Source organism: Bos javanicus, chromosome 2, assembly GCF_032452875.1.
Source record: "Bos javanicus breed banteng chromosome 2, ARS-OSU_banteng_1.0, whole genome shotgun sequence".
Classification (NCBI taxonomy): Eukaryota; Metazoa; Chordata; class Mammalia; order Artiodactyla; family Bovidae; genus Bos; species Bos javanicus.
Genome location: NC_083869.1, coordinates 4,800,703 through 4,818,532, shown reverse-complemented (window position 1 = coordinate 4,818,532; position 17,830 = coordinate 4,800,703). Strand labels below are relative to the sequence as shown.

Genomic DNA, 17,830 nt, shown 5'->3' with positions numbered 1-17,830 from the left:
TGGAGAACCAATTAGGGGTTTTTATATACGCCAACTATGTCAATATCCCTTTTCTAAGCAACTACTGACACTTTCCAGCACCACTAAATTTGTCAAATAAACTTGTTTCCAGTGCCCAGCTGAAGTTGTCGAAGTAGTGAGGGTGACCACAGGATGTCCTTTGAAGAATAAAAAAGACTTTTTATAAAAACAAAGTAAGGGGTCAATATAGAAAGTATCCTGGGATAATCTCAAACTGAACTTTTGGCTTCCAATTCAAAGTGGGCCAACTGTCCTATTCATTTAAAACTAAAAGAATCTGTTGTGGATGAGAACTTCCTGGCTCACTTTTAATTGAACAATCCTCTGCCTTAAACACTGGTGTTTCCACAGAGCTAGTGTGGAAGAGGAAGACATTATTTAAATTTTGCAGAACTGTTTTAAGAAAGATTTTGATCCATTCCTTTTCAACTTAAAACCATTTTGAAATGATTTACAGTATTCAAAAGGTATGTGTAGATGATTTCTAGCTTATGTTCCTCTAATGAGAAAAAAACAAGTCAAGGCTAAGGTGTAATTACTAGAAGATGCAGCCAAGGGAGACCTCTGCTTGGACATCCAGATTTTTTTTTCTTCAGTGTATAATTTTCCATTTGCCACAGCAGGTCTAACTAATAAGGCTTTGAATCTAACTTCAAACCACATTATAGTTTTGAAGTATTTTTCACTATGCTACAAAAGTAAGTGTGACAGAATGGCTAGATAAGAATTTGTTTAAAAACAAAATTCACAGATGAGTTAATTTAGATGACTTAGAGATTCCCATCAAGGATGTTCACAAATGTAAGCAGTAGTTGTACACCTCTCAGCAGACCGGATGCGACGGAAACTAAAGGTTTCCTTAAGGCAAGCACTTGACGACTAGTTGTTTTCTGTTAATTCTTGCGTAAATCACATTCTGTATTCATACAAAAACAACTTAATGTTTTTTCTCTGACAACTGTACATATAGAAACAAATTTTCGATTGGACATGAACTTAAATTTGTGGAGGTGCTCCATGTCTCGTGACCACTTAAAAAAAAAAAGATTCCAGCTTTTATCTTCACAAACCCATGTGGGATTTCGGGCAGTGAGGGTGGACAGGACAAAACAAGGCCAGCTACTCTGGGTCGCCAGCAGCAGTCTCTTCATCTTGAAGACCTCGGTAGGGGCTCTTGGGATTCAGCTGCCCAGAGAGAGTTCAGGGCCACACGGTGCAGGACTCCTTTTCTTTCTCTTGGAAAGTCCGCAGAAGCTCTTAAATACTGTCCAGAGAGGCCTAGGGGGTTTGAGCCCCAACTTCTACCGACCCCTCCCACCCCCCCTCGAAGCTCCTCGCCTTGGTGGGCCCGAGTTCATGTTACTCCCTCTACCCCAGTTACTGCCACTCCGGCCCCCTCTAGAAGCGGTACCACTGCCTGGAGGGCCCCCAAAAGGTTCATCTCTGTGGTATCCATCATGGTGGTCTCCATCCAAGGAGCTGGAACGTCCGGACTTAGGCACTCTCTGAGAAGGTCCTGGGCCCCCTCGGCCTGAAATGAAACAGTGGTTTTACATGTGACTTTTATTTCAACTTTTTAGTAACTCCTGGTACAAACATTTACTCTACGATGACAGACACTGCAACATTTCTGGTTTTGTTTGTTTTTTAAACAGAGTTCTGAGAACATTAACGCGGTACTCAGAGCAGTAGAAGTTGTGCCTCCACTTCTCCTTTTCTCATCCCCGTCCTGGCCTGTGGCTGTGCCCCTCAGCATCAGCTAGACACAGTGTTCCCCAAGGCTGTGATGGAGCCGCTGGGGAGCCAAGAGATACATACAGAGCCCCATGCTGGACTGTGCCTACAGCCTATGAGAAGTGTATCTTCACCTTCCTATGCCACCACAGCTGTTCTGGGGGAAGGTTTGAAAAGCACTAACAATATTAGAAGCAAGTAAGAAATACAAACTGCTGATGATGTTAATTACAAGTGTTCTACAGAATAAGTATTTACTATGATTATCCTACAACTATATGGCACTTTTGATTTCTTGTTAAAATACAAAAAGAAAAACACTAGCTTTTAGTGCTTCTCCCAGGGATAGTTTTAGCTGTCCCAGGATTAGACACACAAACCTCTAGGTATCATTAAAATTCTGACTTTTAAAATTTTTTTCCTGAGATGACAGCGTTTAGTCACATCTCCCATGATGCACTATCAGAAAACTATTGCCAACTTTGTCTTAAATTTTTGAATGGAATCTGAATCCAGCTAAGACGAGGTGAGGAAAGATAGCCAAAGGAATTCTGGCTTCTTTTCTTACAAAGCTCAGCCTAGGCCCCCTCATGGTACCCTGGCAGAGAAGCTGTCAATTAGGGTATCACTTCCACACTAGCCATGTGGCCACAGCCTGGGACCTACAAAGTGCGTCCTGAGTGCCCACCCCAGCCAGCAGCAAAATGTGCATGTGGGTGGGCACTGGTGACACGAAGTTATTTCTGAGAGCTTTGCACTTAGAAGAACCAAACTACCAAGAACGAAAGGCAGAACTCTGTAAAGAAGGGATTCAACAGGAGGCAGGTGAACTGGAGTGGAGCACAGGCTGCGGCGCAGGGGCACTCTTTCCAGCAGCCTCCAAGGCACACTCCTTGTCTGTCAGCCCAGCCTCACCTGAGCCCACAGCTGTAGTTAGCATTCAATAGCTACCACTCCGGGCTGAAACTCATTGCTGCCTCTATAAAATAAAGATCCAGAGTTTCAAGTGGCAGAAATAATCCACTGCCCCCATGAAAAGAAAACCACTTCCAGACCATGTTCCCCAAAGTCTTTGTGACTCTGGCCACAAGCAGAGCTCCTTCTAAAAACAAAGGCACAGAACCTGAGAGAAGATAATCCTCCCTGCCCCTGACAATGGCCCCGAGGGCTCAGAGCAGTCTTTACCAGAGCACGTCTGCCAATCAGAGCAAGAGTCTCACAGATCAGCAGAGAAAGTGCTGGGACAGTCTGAAAAAGAGCCGTAGTGGAAAACGTGAACAAACCAGGCACTCCTGGAAGCAAGTGGAGGAGACCTGTGCAGAGACTGAGCTTGCAGTCATCCACTGGCTGCACCACAATTGGGAACACGTATCTCTGCAGTCTAAGCCCTGGAGGGTAAAGGACCCCTAGTACCCCAGTGTGGGGTGCCCCAGTAGGGACAGACAGAACAGGCATACACTGGGATGGGGCTTCCAGTAACCCTGAAGCCTTCCTGGCAGGGCTGTAGCACCCACAGCTCCCAAGCTGTAATCACCAGCCTCACTTACCTTTGCCTCCTCGATCCTCAGAAGGACCTCCTGGGGCATCCATTTCTCTGTGCTCAGAGGTTCCCGGCCCATCATGCCAGGGGCGCTTTCGGGGTGGTAAAGATGCCATGTCCATGCCTTGGAGAGAAGAGGACCGTTCTCTGCTAGCTGGGGAATGACCGTCATGAGGGGGATGATCAGGGCGGGGAGCATCACGGAAATGTTCATGTCCTGGCCCTAAAATAGGAAGCACAGATCCACAAGGCTAAGAATCTGACAATCTCATTATATTTAAGTACGTTCACGCATGCTCAACTGCTCAGTCATGTCCAACTCTTTGCGACCCCATGGACTAGTCCGTCAGGCTCCTCTGTCCATGCGATTCTCCAGGCAAGAATACTGGAGTGGGTAGCTATAACCTCCTCCAGGGAATCTGCCCAACCCAGGGATCGACCCAGATCGCCTGTATTGCAGGTGGATTCTTTACCGCTGAGCCACTGGGGAACCCCATATTAAAGTACAATGTGATCAAAAGAAGACAGAAATTATACTGTTAAGCAGCAACTTGAAAACAAATATTCATTCACGCAAGAAACATTTCCTAAATACCCGCCGTAGGCCAGTGACATCATGAATACACAGAAAGGTCAAGATTAGGAATCAACACACTCCCTAAAATAAGAGGAGTTGGGAAGGTCTACAAAAGTGATTCTCAGATTTTTTAGTTTCAGAACGTCTTCACACTCTTAAAAATTATTGAAGACCCCAAATAGATTTAATTTATGAGAGTTCTAACAACATCTGCCATGTTAGAAATTAAGACTGAGAAAACTTTCGTTCATTTAACTATATTTTCCAAAAACAAAACTGTTTAGTGAAAAGAGTGGCATTTTGACAAATCTCTTTAATATCTGGCTCAGCAGGAGAAAGTCCCCACCTGCTCCTGCATTCAGTCCACACTGTGGGTTGAAGATATGAAGACAACCCAGCCTCCCAGGGAGAGGTGAGCTGCTGAAGAGAGAATGCAGTGGACCCCTGGGAGAGTCCTCAGACCACACTCTGAGAACTGTTGGTCAGAGGAACCCTAAGGCACAAGCAGCTCTACTGCCTTACCTGGCTCTCTATTTCCATCCCAGGAGTCTGGTTTCCGTCCTCCTTCAAAGCGAGGGAACTCATCAGGAGTGGGAAGCAAACCCTTCCTTCCTCCTACACAATGAAACAAAACACCACCACAGTCACAGACTATTCCAGGCGTGCTCACAACCACCTAACTCTTCATCCCTGTCCTTCCCAGACCCATGGTTCTCAGCTCACCTCGGGGGGTACCCCGACCTCGACCTCTGAGATCCCTTCCTCGGGCTGTTTCGTCAGTAGCATCAAAATTCTCCTCTGGTCCAAAGTCTTCGGGCCCAGGAAAGCCATCTCTTCCTCTGGGGGGAGCACGGCCCTCATGTCTTGGGGGTGCTCCTCTTCTGAAGCTGTTAGGGAAAATCAACAGGATATCCATCTAATGGAATATCTTGTAGGTCGAAGTTCATGTTTCAAAAAAGCCTAATTATGTGAGGAAATATGATACAATGTTGAATGAGAGAAAAACAAAACAAAATTAAGTATTTTTTAAAGTACCCATTTTATAGTATGGCAGGTAAATACGGGCAAGAGGGCAATGTACTAAAATGTGGGGTTATTTTAATTTTCTTTTAGGCTTTTAGGAATAATAACAGTGAGCATTTTTAAAGTGCTTATCTCACGCCAAGTGCTTTACAGTGTATTATTTCATTTGTTCCATCGTCACAACCACCTTATGAAAGTGACTATTCTACCCTTGAGTATTTATTTACACAGGACTCAGAGAAGTTAAGTCACTTATTTAAGGACACATGGTTAAGTGCTGGGATTTAAACTCAGCCAGTTTTGACACTCAGTGCAGGCTCTTTACCTCTGCCTCCCAAATATTTTTCATTTTACCATTCACATTTTTATATATAAACATGGCTTACATAATCAGAAAAAAAAAGTGGGGGGAGGGGGCAGAGATCACTAGAGATCATGCCTACTCACTGTACTTGACTTGTTTGGGGGCATCTGTTCTGCCATGTGCCCTGGTCCACCTCTCTACTCAGGGGCAGGCCTAGGGGCCATAACCTGCACCAGTGGCCCCAGCCACATCTGACCGATGGACAGGAAGACATCTGGTTTGTGGGTGGCTCACCACTGCCAAGGTGACCATCTCATGCCTGGGCTAGTGGACCATGTCACCACCTCTCAAGAATTCTGAACTGGGAAACTAAGTGGGCCAGGAGTGCTACTGAAGCAGGACCATTAATGAGGGGTGCCAGAGCTGCAGCAGAAGCCTGTGAGGAAGCAGAAAGAGGGGCCTGCCAGTAGGAAAGGTGCGTGAGCAACCAAGAGAGGCCACGGAAACTGGAGAAAGGATCAGAGAGAGGCAAGGGCTTAGGGCCCACCAGGCCTTCTGCTTTCTCCCGAGTTTCCATTTGTTTATCTTATACTCCAACATTTTGAAAAATTTCATACAGAGCAACAAATGCCCAGACATTCTTCACCACAATTCATTAATCGGTTCTTAAGATTCTGCCACACAAACCTTGTCTTTTCACTATCTATTTACTAATTCACTTTCTAAGCCTTTTCAAAACCAGCTGTGACATAATGCTTCACCTCTTCATCCTTCAGTAGATTTCTTCTAAGAATAAGGACTTTCTCCTACATAACAACACTACTATCATTCTAAATAACATGTAATAGTATTTAATACACAATCCAATTTTAATTTCTCTGTCCTCAAAATGTCCTTTACAGGTGTCTTTATAGTTTTCAATCATACACTGTTTTTCAGCGGTCCCATCTCTTTGGTCTACTTTAATCTACAACAGTCCTCGTCTTGTGTTTTATCTTTTGTGACCTTGACTTTTTAATTTTTATTGGAATAGACCTTGACATTTTTGAAGGGTCCATACAGGGGTTTTACATAACATTCCACAATTTGAATTCTGATTTTCCTATGATTAGATTCAGGTAAAACGTTTCTGGTAAAACTTCTTATACCTTCACAGTGATGCCAGTCTGTCTCACTGTTTAGGATGTAAAAGTGATATGGCAACCAAATTTCACTGTTGTAAAGGTCCACTTTCTCCTTTGCAATTAAGTAATCTGTGGAGTGATACCTGGGCAGTGTGAAAATATACTGATTCTCCACAATCCTTTTATTTGATGATGGCTTTCCGTATCTGCTGAGGATCCTTCCCTGAATTAATTATGACACTGGTTGCTTAAAATAAGTGATTTTCTAAGTCTGCATCTGTAACTTGCTGTTTTACTGTAAAGAGCTTTCCTTGTTTCACTCCACCATTCCAACGATCTAGATGTGTTCTTAACACCTGTTTTGTAACTTAATGAGCCATGCTCCTGCAAGCCAAGGAGGGGTACTCCAGATGCTGGGAATTTACCACTCAGGGTGAGGGCAGAATCGACAGGGGCGAGAAGTGGAGCAGGAGTGTCAGCAGAGGGCGCTCCTCCCCCGAGGCAGATTCAGGGAGGAGTCCCCACACATGGCAGGACTCTTCTCTTGTCCAGGCATCCATTAGACAACTGCTCTGACTACAGAAGGACAGAGGGAATCTAATCTGCCCTAGTTAGAAAATAGTTCCTGTTACAGACTAAATGTTTTTGTCCCCTCCACAAAATTCATATGCTGAAGCTCCATCCCCTAAAGTGACTTTGGAAATGGACCTCTGAGAGCTATTTAGGTTAGATGAGGCTCTGCAGGTGGGGCCCCATGATGGGATATATGCTCTAATAAGAAGAGATACCACAAAGAGCTTGCTCAGTCTCTTTCCATCACGCAAGGACAAGGGGAGACGGTGCCTGTACGCAAGCCAGGAAGAAAAATCTCACCAGAAACCTACACTGCTGGGCCTTGATCTGGGACTTCTAGCCTCCAGGACTGTGAGAAAAATCAATTTCTGTTGTTGAAACCCCTCAGTCCGTATCTGTCAGCTGAGTAGTGTATCTGCTAACAAGCTGACCCCTCTAAAATATATCTCCCTCTGTAACAGATTCATGTATTCAACAGTCACTGGGCACCCACAGGGCGTCACCACTACTGCGCTAGGCTCTGAGGACCTCCCTTCAGGAATGTGCCACGGTTCTGAGAGATACAAGTGATACACAGATAAATATATCACTTCATGTCAAGGACTGCTAAGTGCTCTGAGGAACATAAAGCAGAGGAAAGGGACAGGAAGAAAGATCCAAGTGCAGTGAGCCACAAACACCTAGGAGACTGTATTCCTGGCGAAGGAAAAAGCAAGCACAACATGAGCAGGATACGCCTGGCATGTCAGAAGAGGAGTACAAACTGTGAACAGCACAGTGTCTAGGTGTGGGTCTGTCACTGACAAATGAAATAAAACACAAACAGAGTAAAATCTAAAACTGTGCACAGACAGAGATTCAAGAAATCAGTGAACATTATGTTGGTGCCAAGGCCACTGGAAATGGGGCTCCTGCAGACATAAAAAGCCACTTCAAAGAGTGAATTCTTGGATATCATTTAGTGAGCTCTTAAATCTTTTTATTAAAAACTCCCCTCCAAGAGCTGCTTCCCTTGACCCCTCCCTGGACGTGTTATCAGCCACTCTTTTCTAACATACCCATGAGAACGGAGATCACCAACCTTTACCTCAATTACCTACTAGCAACAATCATAGAGTGATGAGGAAAGACGTGGGAGAGATGACTGCGGCAGGAAGACAGGGGTGCTGCGCAGCAGAGCATGGCTCTGCCAACTGGATGGCCAGACCGGGAGCTGCTCTTACACGTACCATCCATGGGACCTCCCAAAGTCAAGCAACTGCTCTCTCAGTGGCATCCCTCACCTGTGCAGGCTGACAGTAACACCTAAACTCACAACTCACTGCAACAACTGAATGAAGTAACATCTGGCACACAGCAAATAATTATTATCATTGATTATTTTGAGTCTCACTTGAGATTTCACTAATTCTTTTTACTCCCTACTTCCTCTATTCCTTTTTTTACCCCAAACAAGTCAAGTGTCCAAGCCTGACCTCAGCCTATTTGAACAGCAAGATTATTCTTCAGCTTGATTGCATTTTGTTAACATCTTTAAGCAATTACACAAAAACTATCTACTCAATAATTCCTTTATTCTCTGTCTAGATGTCTCATATTTCATCATTCTAACCAAGAGAACCTGGAGATTTCTATTCAAATCCAAGTAACTTTATAGTACACAGGCCCACCCATCTGTTTAAAAGGACCAAGAAATAAGCAAAAAGATTTCTAAACTGCAGAGATAATAAAGAACCACATAGATGTTAAAAGGCATATTAGGTCTAAACACAAAACCTAGAGAGGGGAGGGCACTCTTCCCCCAGTGAAGGAGTAAAGAGATCCATGTGGACAGAACAGATGGGAAGCTCCAGGGAGGAGGACATGGACCCATACAGTGTCTGGCCCACCTTTCTTCTCTGCGCCCTCGGAACCGCGGGTCCTCAGGGTCCCGGGGGAAGCGGTCGTCTCCAGGTCTGCGGCCTTCCCACGCCCCTGGGGGGCCCCGGGCTGCACCCCGGGCATCCCCCTCACTGAACTCCCTGTGGTCAGGGGGGAATGGAGGCCCAGGGCCCCCACGCCTCCACTTCTCTTCTTGTGGTAAAGGGCCTCCTCGCCCCTCAAATTCTCGTAACCGGTGGCCAAAGCGCTTGTCGGGGTGGAAGTCGTCTGGTCTGCTGAAGTCATCAGGGAATTCGGGGTGAGGGCCACGCCTATCAGGGGGACCCCTGCAGTCCTGGCTGCCCCGGAAAGGCCCCCTCTCGGGACCGTGCTCAGGGCCGCTGCTCTGCTCGTGCCGCCTCTCTGACATTGGGCCCATGTGATGGTTTGGAGGGCCGCGCGAATCACCTAAAGGAAACAAAACTGATGTTTACCTTGTCTTCCAGGAGTCCTGTCAACACAGGTCTGATTTTCAGCATCTTAAAATTTCAGAATGCAGTCTTTTATTGAGAGTGTTTTCCCTCCTTGGTTCCCAGCGTACTTAGGAGACAAATGTCTCTAAGGCATCATATAATGAAAAGAACAAGGGTTTGGGGATACAGATTTCAACTTCATCAATTCACTGGCTAAGCAACTCAACAGCCGCAGTGAAGGCTCATTTAGAACACAAGAACATCACAGGTATAAGGATAAGCCTCCCTTCCTGCCCCCATTCCTTCAGAGTGTTGCTGGGCCCACTGCTCCACACCCAGGGAACTCATGCTGAAGGTCGGCCAGGAAGCCAAGTAGACAAATTCACCTCTGCACTCCTAACAGCCTGCAAAGCCCACCACAGGGCCACTGGGCCCACACTGCCCTGAGGTCTTTCCTTTAACTCCTAGTCCATCTAACCTGATTTGTTAGCTGATGCTTTGATTCTTAACAAAATCCTCTGTAGCGTACGTGGAAGCATGGGCTTCTCTAATAACTGCTGGGTGCCCTGCTGTCCTTCAGTTTCAGGGTTTATATAAACACTTTTTCTGGATTCTTCATCACAGTATCATCACCATTCTTCACAGTGTTTGGAAATTAAAGATTTCTTTTAATAAATATTTTAATATATGCTGTATAGTTACTGAATAAAAACGGAAAGAGACCAATTACACTTAGTTTATCTCCCAACTGTAAAGGGGTTTGTTTTCCTGGCTACTGAATGATGACTGCAGCCATTGTAAATGTGCATCTCTTTTCTGTCAACATACAATTTAAATCAAATATTTTTTTAAGGTACGTAGCTAAAGAGACACTCTTGCTTCTAACTTCTAAAAATGTCATCCCTGCACTTTCCCAGCTCATGACTTTTACTGTTTTTTCCCAGCAATAAAGACAAACTTCCTTTCCTTACGTCACAGTTGTAATCCTTACCCTCCCAACACCTTCCTCTTTCATTTTTACTCATTTCTCTTAGCCATTTCAATTCCTCTTCATCATTCAACATGGGTAAAAAACTTGGAAATCTCAGTAGAAAAATACACCATGGGAAGTGTTTTCCTTCTAAAAACATCATTAGACAAGTCTCTTCTCTTTAGCTTTTTCCATCCCCTCTGCCTACTTTCCTTCCATTAAGCCAGTCCTCCCACGCTGAGGAAAGTGTCTTCTAAGCTGCCGTTTTGTTCAAATACCTCAAGGCTCATTTCCTCCTGGTAAACAGCCCCTCACTTCCCAGTGTGATCCTGCAGCTAATGGCTCATTCTCTGACTTCACGTAGAGTGGTGTGACCTCAGACACTGCAGACCTTTGACCTGAGGAAGCTGAACACATCCCATTTGGACTTACCCATGAGTAACAATCCTCCCATTACCTCTACCATGCTTAAAAGTACCCTGGCTCCTCCAAGGAAAGAAACCCACCACTACAAATAAGAAGGGATGTGGCCGCCGGTGAGCGGGCGGCGGCGCTGGTTAATCCAGTGGGGGATGGCAGGGCCGCTTTCTCGGCTCCCCCTTCTCCCTTTGGTCCCTGGGAGGAGAAAGAGAGGAGGAAGAGGAGAGGGGTGGGGGTTGGGGGGAGTGAAGAGAAAAGGGGAAGAGCAAGGAAGAAAGGGAAGTAGGTGGAGACAGACACAGGTAGGGGAGAGGGAGAGAGGCAGGCTCTCAGTTTGCTGATGGCTGTACCTTGTGGGTAACAGACTTCTTTTCTCAGGGTCCCCAAATCCAGAGATTGGCTCTTGATGCTTTCTTTTTCCCTGGTGGTCACCACTTCCACTTGGTAAGACTAGAAGAAACGTTCTCCTAATTCTTTTACCTCTCCCTTCCTATTTCTAACAAATCGCATAAATTCACAGCTAAGCTTTAAATTCCCAAAGCCCCGGGGTTGAATATGCTGACAAGGACTTTGCCTAATCTGATCAAATCAGGGCAGAACCTCACAAGTACTACAAGGTGCTGTGGGCTTAGCCAATTACAACTGAAAAGGGGTCTCGTTCTCTGCAGTGATGTCTCCACGATATTCATGATTCTCTGGTGTGTTCCTCCGTGAAAAGGCAGCAACTCCATCCATCCACGTCCCTCCCAGCCCCACCCTCTAACTGCCTCCAGCCGCTGCCCCTCCCCACTGCACTCCTGCTCTTCCCACACTCCTGGGAGAGCTGAACACCTTGCAAAACAAGACGGTGGCTCCTGCACGTGCCCCCTGTTGATACTCAGGGTTGATTCTTAATGTCCACAGAGCCTACACTGAAAATTCTTAACTCTGCTTTTCACAGTATCCACAACCTGGGGCACAACACACTGGAACACAGCTTTCGTCCTCTCAAAGGTACAGAACAATGCCACCAGGAAACACTGCCTGACACAACTTGGAAGGGAAGGAGGGATAATACTAGAAACACTGCTAAAACTGAATTCCTTATCCCATCAAAAACTCAGACCAAACAGTTCAGTTTTCTGGCATGCTAAAAAGATACACTTGCATTGGATTAACACAGGAACCACTCCCATTCCCAGGAGGACAAGGCTGGCTTGCAGCACAGGCCCTGCTCTCCTGGTGGCTGTCCAAGCGGTTTCATCTCCCGCCTCTGGTAGTGAGGAGTTGTGCCCTCTGTGCAGCATTCAGGCTAACCAAAGCAAATCTATGAAGACAGCATAAGGCAAAGCTATGACCGAATTGACTATGCTCTTATTTTTCCTAGAGGTTCAAATGATCACATTCTATCAATTACTTACCAGTAAAACTATTGAAAAATTTACCCAAAGGAGGTAGAATATAATCTCTTATTCAGCCGAGCAGATATTTACCTTTGTTAGGGCCAGGTCCTTGTCCAGGGTTAAGAGGGGGGATGCGACCTTGTGCTCCCTGCTGCCCTAGTCCTGGTATCAGGGGTGGGGGGCCTGCATTCTGTCCTTCCTGAAAAGATGTGTTTAAAGCGGGGGTGTGAAATCAAAGGCTTATGCTTCATGAACAGCAATTTTATCATAATGTGACAAGATAAAAATACTACGTTGCCGCAAATCTTCCAGCAATACATAAACAGCTAGCAGAACCGTCCTTATATCGGGGGAAAGAAGATATTTCTCTGACCATAATAAAAGGAAACATATATTTCAAACCTGCTGATAGGTTTATTTAAAGCTAGATCTTCAGTTGTAATTCCAAGCCAAAACCTCAATGGAAAGTCGGAAATCATAACATAAAAACAACACTGCACAGAGATGGAATTTCTGGCAAAAGCAAAGACCTGGAGACCTTCCAGGACAGGTAAATTCTGCTCTTGCATCCATAATCCCTTTCCAGCTACAGAAAATAATTCATCCTCTCAAAAGGTTATGAGTAGGTTTAAAAGATGGGGGCAGGAGCATAGGAAGGGGCCCCCTGCTGAGCAAGGTGCTCACTCACTGCTCTCTCCTTTCACTGCCTTCTCTCTACTGGCTAACTCCCCTGAGCCCAGCACCCACTGCTCGCTAGCAGGGCTCCTGGGTTCTCACAGCTTCTGTCTGACATGTGCTTGCTGCTCCTCATAACCTCCTTGCTCTGCAGCCCCAGAGCTCAACCTTAGCTTGTTCCTAGTCCTTGTTCCACAGAATAAATAATATTCTGTATTTTTACCTAGCCATTTCTAAATTCTGATTCCCCACACTGTCCAGTGATCTTGGATCTGGACTCTTGACAAATAATCAAATATACATCTAGTCATTCCTTCATATAAAAAATGCATTAGTGACTGAACCTACCATCAACAGCAAAACTGCTTTCACATTCCAAACTAGCTACAAGAGCAGCCTCGGCAGGACTCACTCAAGCTCCGCAGTTAAACACTGCCACCATGGACTCAGTACAACTAACGTCCACACGCCTTTGTGTCCTGCGCCTTTTACTGGAGGGCAGCTCTTTTCAACATCTTTCATGTTATCACCTTAACACTTGAAAGCAATTCCATTAAATTTAACCAATTATAATGATTGGCTTAAATAACTGACCTGATCAAGGTGAAGAAAGTCAGATATCAGCATAAGAAATATAAGCAAAGCTTTTCATCAGACAACTTCTGAGACGTGAAATGCCCTCTAATGTATTAATCCTCCATTTTCACTCCAGTATTTCTACAGGTAAATTAAATTTTAGAGCCATTTTGCTTTTCATGTCTAAAATCTTCTACTATATGATACAATAAAAACATTAAATTGTTCCCACAGACCTGTCCTCTGGAATCTGACACGTTTATATAATTTCAGTCGCAAAGTGATAGCTAAAGTTCATCATATTTTTAGCCTACAAAATGAAAGCTGTTCATTCACTAACATAAGGTTAGGTAGGTAAATATTATAAATATTTATAATATAAATATAATATAAAAACTCCGGGAGTTGGTGATGGACAGGGAGGCTTGGTGTGCTGCAGTCCATGGGGTTGTAAAGAGTAGGACACGACTGAGCAACTGAACTGAACTGAATATAAAAAACACACACAAATATACACTGTATTAATAAAATATAAAATATTTTTAAGTTTTAGGACAGTTCTGGATGGTAAACTTAGATTTATTAAACATCCTAAGTTCTGAAATGTGCCCAATAAATTCTGGAAATAGATTCAAATGCCATCAAATTCTTCATTGCTATGCCATTTTTAACTTCTGGAAGATGTGCTGAAGAGGACCATAATCTAGTTATTTTAATTCGGTGAATCCACTGGTCACCTTCACATCACAGACACTCAGAGGTGGTGTATGTTCTACACACAGCATCCACAACAGGCCCTCTTCGGCGGGAATCAAGTGCTTTTCAAAAGGTGAAGACCCAGGGAATCAACAGTGGTTCATTCACTCACTTTGGTCCATGACTGACTTCAAGGACACAAACAAAGTTGTTCTTATCCAAATAATTCTTTCAGACTATGAAATTCAGTAAAACATAAAAACCCACAGAGCCAAACAGTGCCCATGCATTCTTCTGTAATTCGGCCCAAGAAAACTGAACTTCCACTACCTCTCAAGCACAGCTCAGCAGATGGGTTTAAAAAAACTTGGCTGACAGTAACAGAATTCTCTAAAGAGAGCCAAGAAAATTTCTGCAAAAATACTTCCTCTTGAAAATATTCTTATACGTGAACTAAAAACAATTTGAATAGAGTTTCATCCAAAGGGTCACCATTTGAAAACATGCAATTCTGAACTCATATCTCTAAAAGTATTCAATGAAATGAAAATAGTGAGAACATAGTCTACAGTATATTCAAGAGTTAAACATCCCAGACTATCTTAAAAGTAGAGCTGGCAGGCAGTGGCTCAGTTGTCTGGAAGCCCATGAAACACCAGCCTATGAAATAAAGAGCCCAGAAAAGGCAGCAGAATAGACCTGGAGCCCCCATGCTCCCTCCTCAGCACCACAGCTCTTTTAGAGCCCTGAGACAAATATGAACTGTATTCAATCGGGAGTTCTTCTGGAAAAGGCTGAGAGTAAAGATTCTGTTGCAATATATTTAATGATCTACTTAATTACTCTTTCTTCCTTCAGCCATGATGCTATTCTCAAGCCACTGTCACTACTTGAGACGTCTACACCAGCTGTTCCTTCCTTTCACAGCATTTTGAAGTGCTGCCTCAGTGTGGAGTGTATTTTCCCAAAGTGTAATGTCTACAAGTTGGAAATAAGTAATACCTGGTTGAAGGGGGCCCGGGGCCCATCACCTAGCAGAGCTGTTTTCTGCTGCTGGAATGGTATTGGCCCTTGAGATGGATGTGGCCCTCTTGCCGGGTTCTGCTGTCCCTGAGGTCCAGGGGGCCCTTGCATGCCACCCTGGGGTGGAGGTCCCAAAGAGCCCTGGGGCGGCCCCTGCTGACCTTGTGAGCCTGGAGGCCCCCTCAATTCCTGGGGAGGGCCCAGCATCGATCCTTGGGGTGGAGGGCCCTGCATGCCTCGCATCTCCTGAGGACCTCGCATCTCCTGAGGGCCATGTCCCAGCAGTCCACTTGGAGGATGAGGACCTCTCATCTCTTGAGGTGGGTGACCCAGCATCATCCCTTGGGGAGCAGGACCCTGGTTCTCTCGGGGGCCTGGAGGACCCTGCATTCCTCTTGGATTCAATCCCATCAGAGGTCCCTGAGACACAGGACCTTGGATCCCTTGAGACCCTGGCCCGCCTTGTATCCCGTGAGGATGGGGAGGTCCTTGCATTCCTCTGGGACCAGGTGGTCCCTGCATACCTTGAGTACCAGGAGGTCCCTGAGGGCCCAAGTGACCCTGGGGACCAGGTGGGCCTTGGGGGCCTATGTGACCTTGTGGGCCAGGTGGGCCCTGAGGACCCATATGACCCTGAGGACCAGCATTACCCTGGGGTCCAGGTGGTCCTTGAGGTCCCAGAGGGCCATGAGGTCCAGGATGCCTTTGTATTCCCTGGGGCCCATGCATGTCCTGAGGCCTTGGCAACCCCTGGGGCGGTCCCTGGGGCCCTTGTGGTCCCATGAATCCTTGCGGCCCCCCACCTCCCTGATGCAGTGGAGGGCCTTGTGGTCCCATTTGTCCCTGTGGTCCAGGGGGTCTAAACTGTCCCTGTGGACCTGGAGGCCCCATTTGAGCCATGTTCATTGACAGCTGCTGAGATGGATGAGGCTGTTGAAAACCTTGAGGAATCTGAGACATTGGACCTTGTCCTGGAAAGGGCTGGGGTCCCAGGAGAGGGGTGCCAGATGAAGGAGGAGGCTGAATCTGCTCAGCCTGTTTCTGTGCAAGTCTTTCAATTTTAAGTTGCTAGAAAGAAAGAGAGAAAAGGCATGCTAATAAATATGACATTATTACTATCACTTATTTTGTTTGGGGAATCTCAAAACAAACATAAAGACATTATTGATTGACCTCTTAATGCCCCAACTATAACTAGAATCCATATGATATTCATATGTTCTGAAGGTACTCAGGCTTCCAGACTCTAAAATGCTTCTTTCCAGGTGCTGGGAAACAGCAGCCAGGACTATTCATATCCATCTTGATCGGGGAAAGCACAACAATTTACTAGTGTTTTATCATTCTAAGTAGCTTCCAAGGTAGAAAAAAAAAGAACAAACCACCTGCTCTAAAGCTAACAGAAAATTCTTTTATCTATGGATAAATATGTGACTCCAAATTGAAACTGTTGGTTTTACCTTGTCTATTAAAAATGTATGTTCAACTGAGGTCTACTCATTGCTTGACTGGTCTGGTTTTAAAAGTCTTAGAAACAGGATTCTGCTAGAAACTAGCTTCCTAATGTAGCAATAAGAAATTATACTGCTCATCTGACCCATGTAAGAGTTCCTTTCCTTCTCCTCAAGGGCAGATCAATAAAAAAACATTAACCACTACTTTCTTAGATCATCTTGAATTCCCTCAAAAGTGTCACGCACCTCCAGAAGTTGTGGGTTAGTATACTGTAATGTGGCCATCTCTTGTTCGATTTCTGCTTGTGTTTTTTTCTTCTCTTCCAATTTAATGTCTTCTTTTCTGTCATTCAATACCTCGTTTGGGGCAGGAATTGGAACTTTATTTTGCATCCATGCCTTGGGAATGAAGAGAACATTAAAGTATACCCTAAGTGTGTAAATTATAATGACAGAATGAGAAAACCATTCTATAATATCACCAGCTCATTCCAACCTGGTGAATACAAGTTCATGCAGCTGGTAAATTATCTTTATTTCTAACTCTAATTCTCTAATTCTTAGTGACACAGGAATAGAGTTAGGCAAAGCACATTACTAGGTAGAAACTGCCAAGTTGAAAAAGCTGCAAGATTTCACATGCTATTAAGATGCAAAGCCTGCCTGCCTCTTCAAAAGGGCGTGTACACTTTTGCACATTGTGTGAGGGACAAAGTGGAAGACAGAAAAAATATGCTGAAGAGTGTCAACATACTCTTTCCACTCCAAGTCTCTTTTCTTCTTCCAATAGCTTGGATAATAACAAGGTGAGAATAAAAGAATATCCAGAGAAGATTCATGACAAACTCAGCACTAACTGCAAAGCAGCAGATGGAGACTATGTCTAATAATGCCTGAAATACGTGAAGAAAGCTCCAGAAAGTCTATAGTACAGACAGACATACCTTCAACAGATGAGATAATATAAGGGAGACCTATCCTTGCACATCAGTGAGACTCACCAGTTCCCCAGCGCATGAGGAGGGCATAGGGAGGGGATGAGGGTGCCCTTGGAGTTGCTCACCTGCTGGAACTGAGCAGGGATAGGTTTTGCATACGGAACCTTCTTCTGAGGCACTTTTTTCTGATCCTTCTGCATTACCTCCTCCATTCCCCAATCTAAACCTGGAATTGTCATTTCAATTTCATTTGATTCATCTTTCCCTGCAACCAAGAAGAGAAGCGGTTAGCCAAGGAAATGAAAGAAAATGGCCACCTCACCAGTGAATGTATTTTTGAAAGAACAAATTCTAAATATTATACAGCTTATATCACTTTTATCAATGCTTCTCAACATACATCATTTTGACATTTTCAAAATAACTTACTATCACAATTATAGGAAACAGGTAAAATTACAGAAAAA

General features: G+C 44.8%; 1 protein-coding gene across 7 annotated transcripts in view; it reads right to left on the bottom strand.

Annotated features, from left to right (window-relative positions):
* Positions 1–904: 904 nt before the first annotated feature.
* Positions 905–17,830, bottom strand: part of WDR33 (WD repeat domain 33) — a 109,916-nt gene continuing 92,990 nt past the window's right edge. For 4 of the 7 annotated variants that reach the window (XM_061431996.1, XM_061431988.1, XM_061432031.1 and 1 more), the window contains 9 exons: positions 17,489–17,628; positions 16,672–16,824; positions 14,951–16,039; positions 12,092–12,200; positions 8,786–9,224; positions 4,596–4,759; positions 4,395–4,487; positions 3,303–3,518; positions 905–1,552 (listed from right to left, as the gene is read on the bottom strand). In XM_061431996.1, coding sequence (XP_061287980.1) covers positions 1,323–1,552; positions 3,303–3,518; positions 4,395–4,487; positions 4,596–4,759; positions 8,786–9,224; positions 12,092–12,200; positions 14,951–16,039; positions 16,672–16,824; positions 17,489–17,628 — 2,633 coding nt within the window. In that variant the 3' untranslated portion in view covers positions 905–1,322. Of the gene's footprint in view, positions 1,553–3,302; positions 3,519–4,394; positions 4,488–4,595; positions 4,760–8,785; positions 9,225–9,250; positions 10,815–12,091; positions 12,201–14,950; positions 16,040–16,671; positions 16,825–17,488; positions 17,629–17,830 lie in introns of those variants that run through there. The other 3 variants (XM_061432005.1, XM_061432015.1, XM_061432041.1) reach the window with 3 other exon arrangements.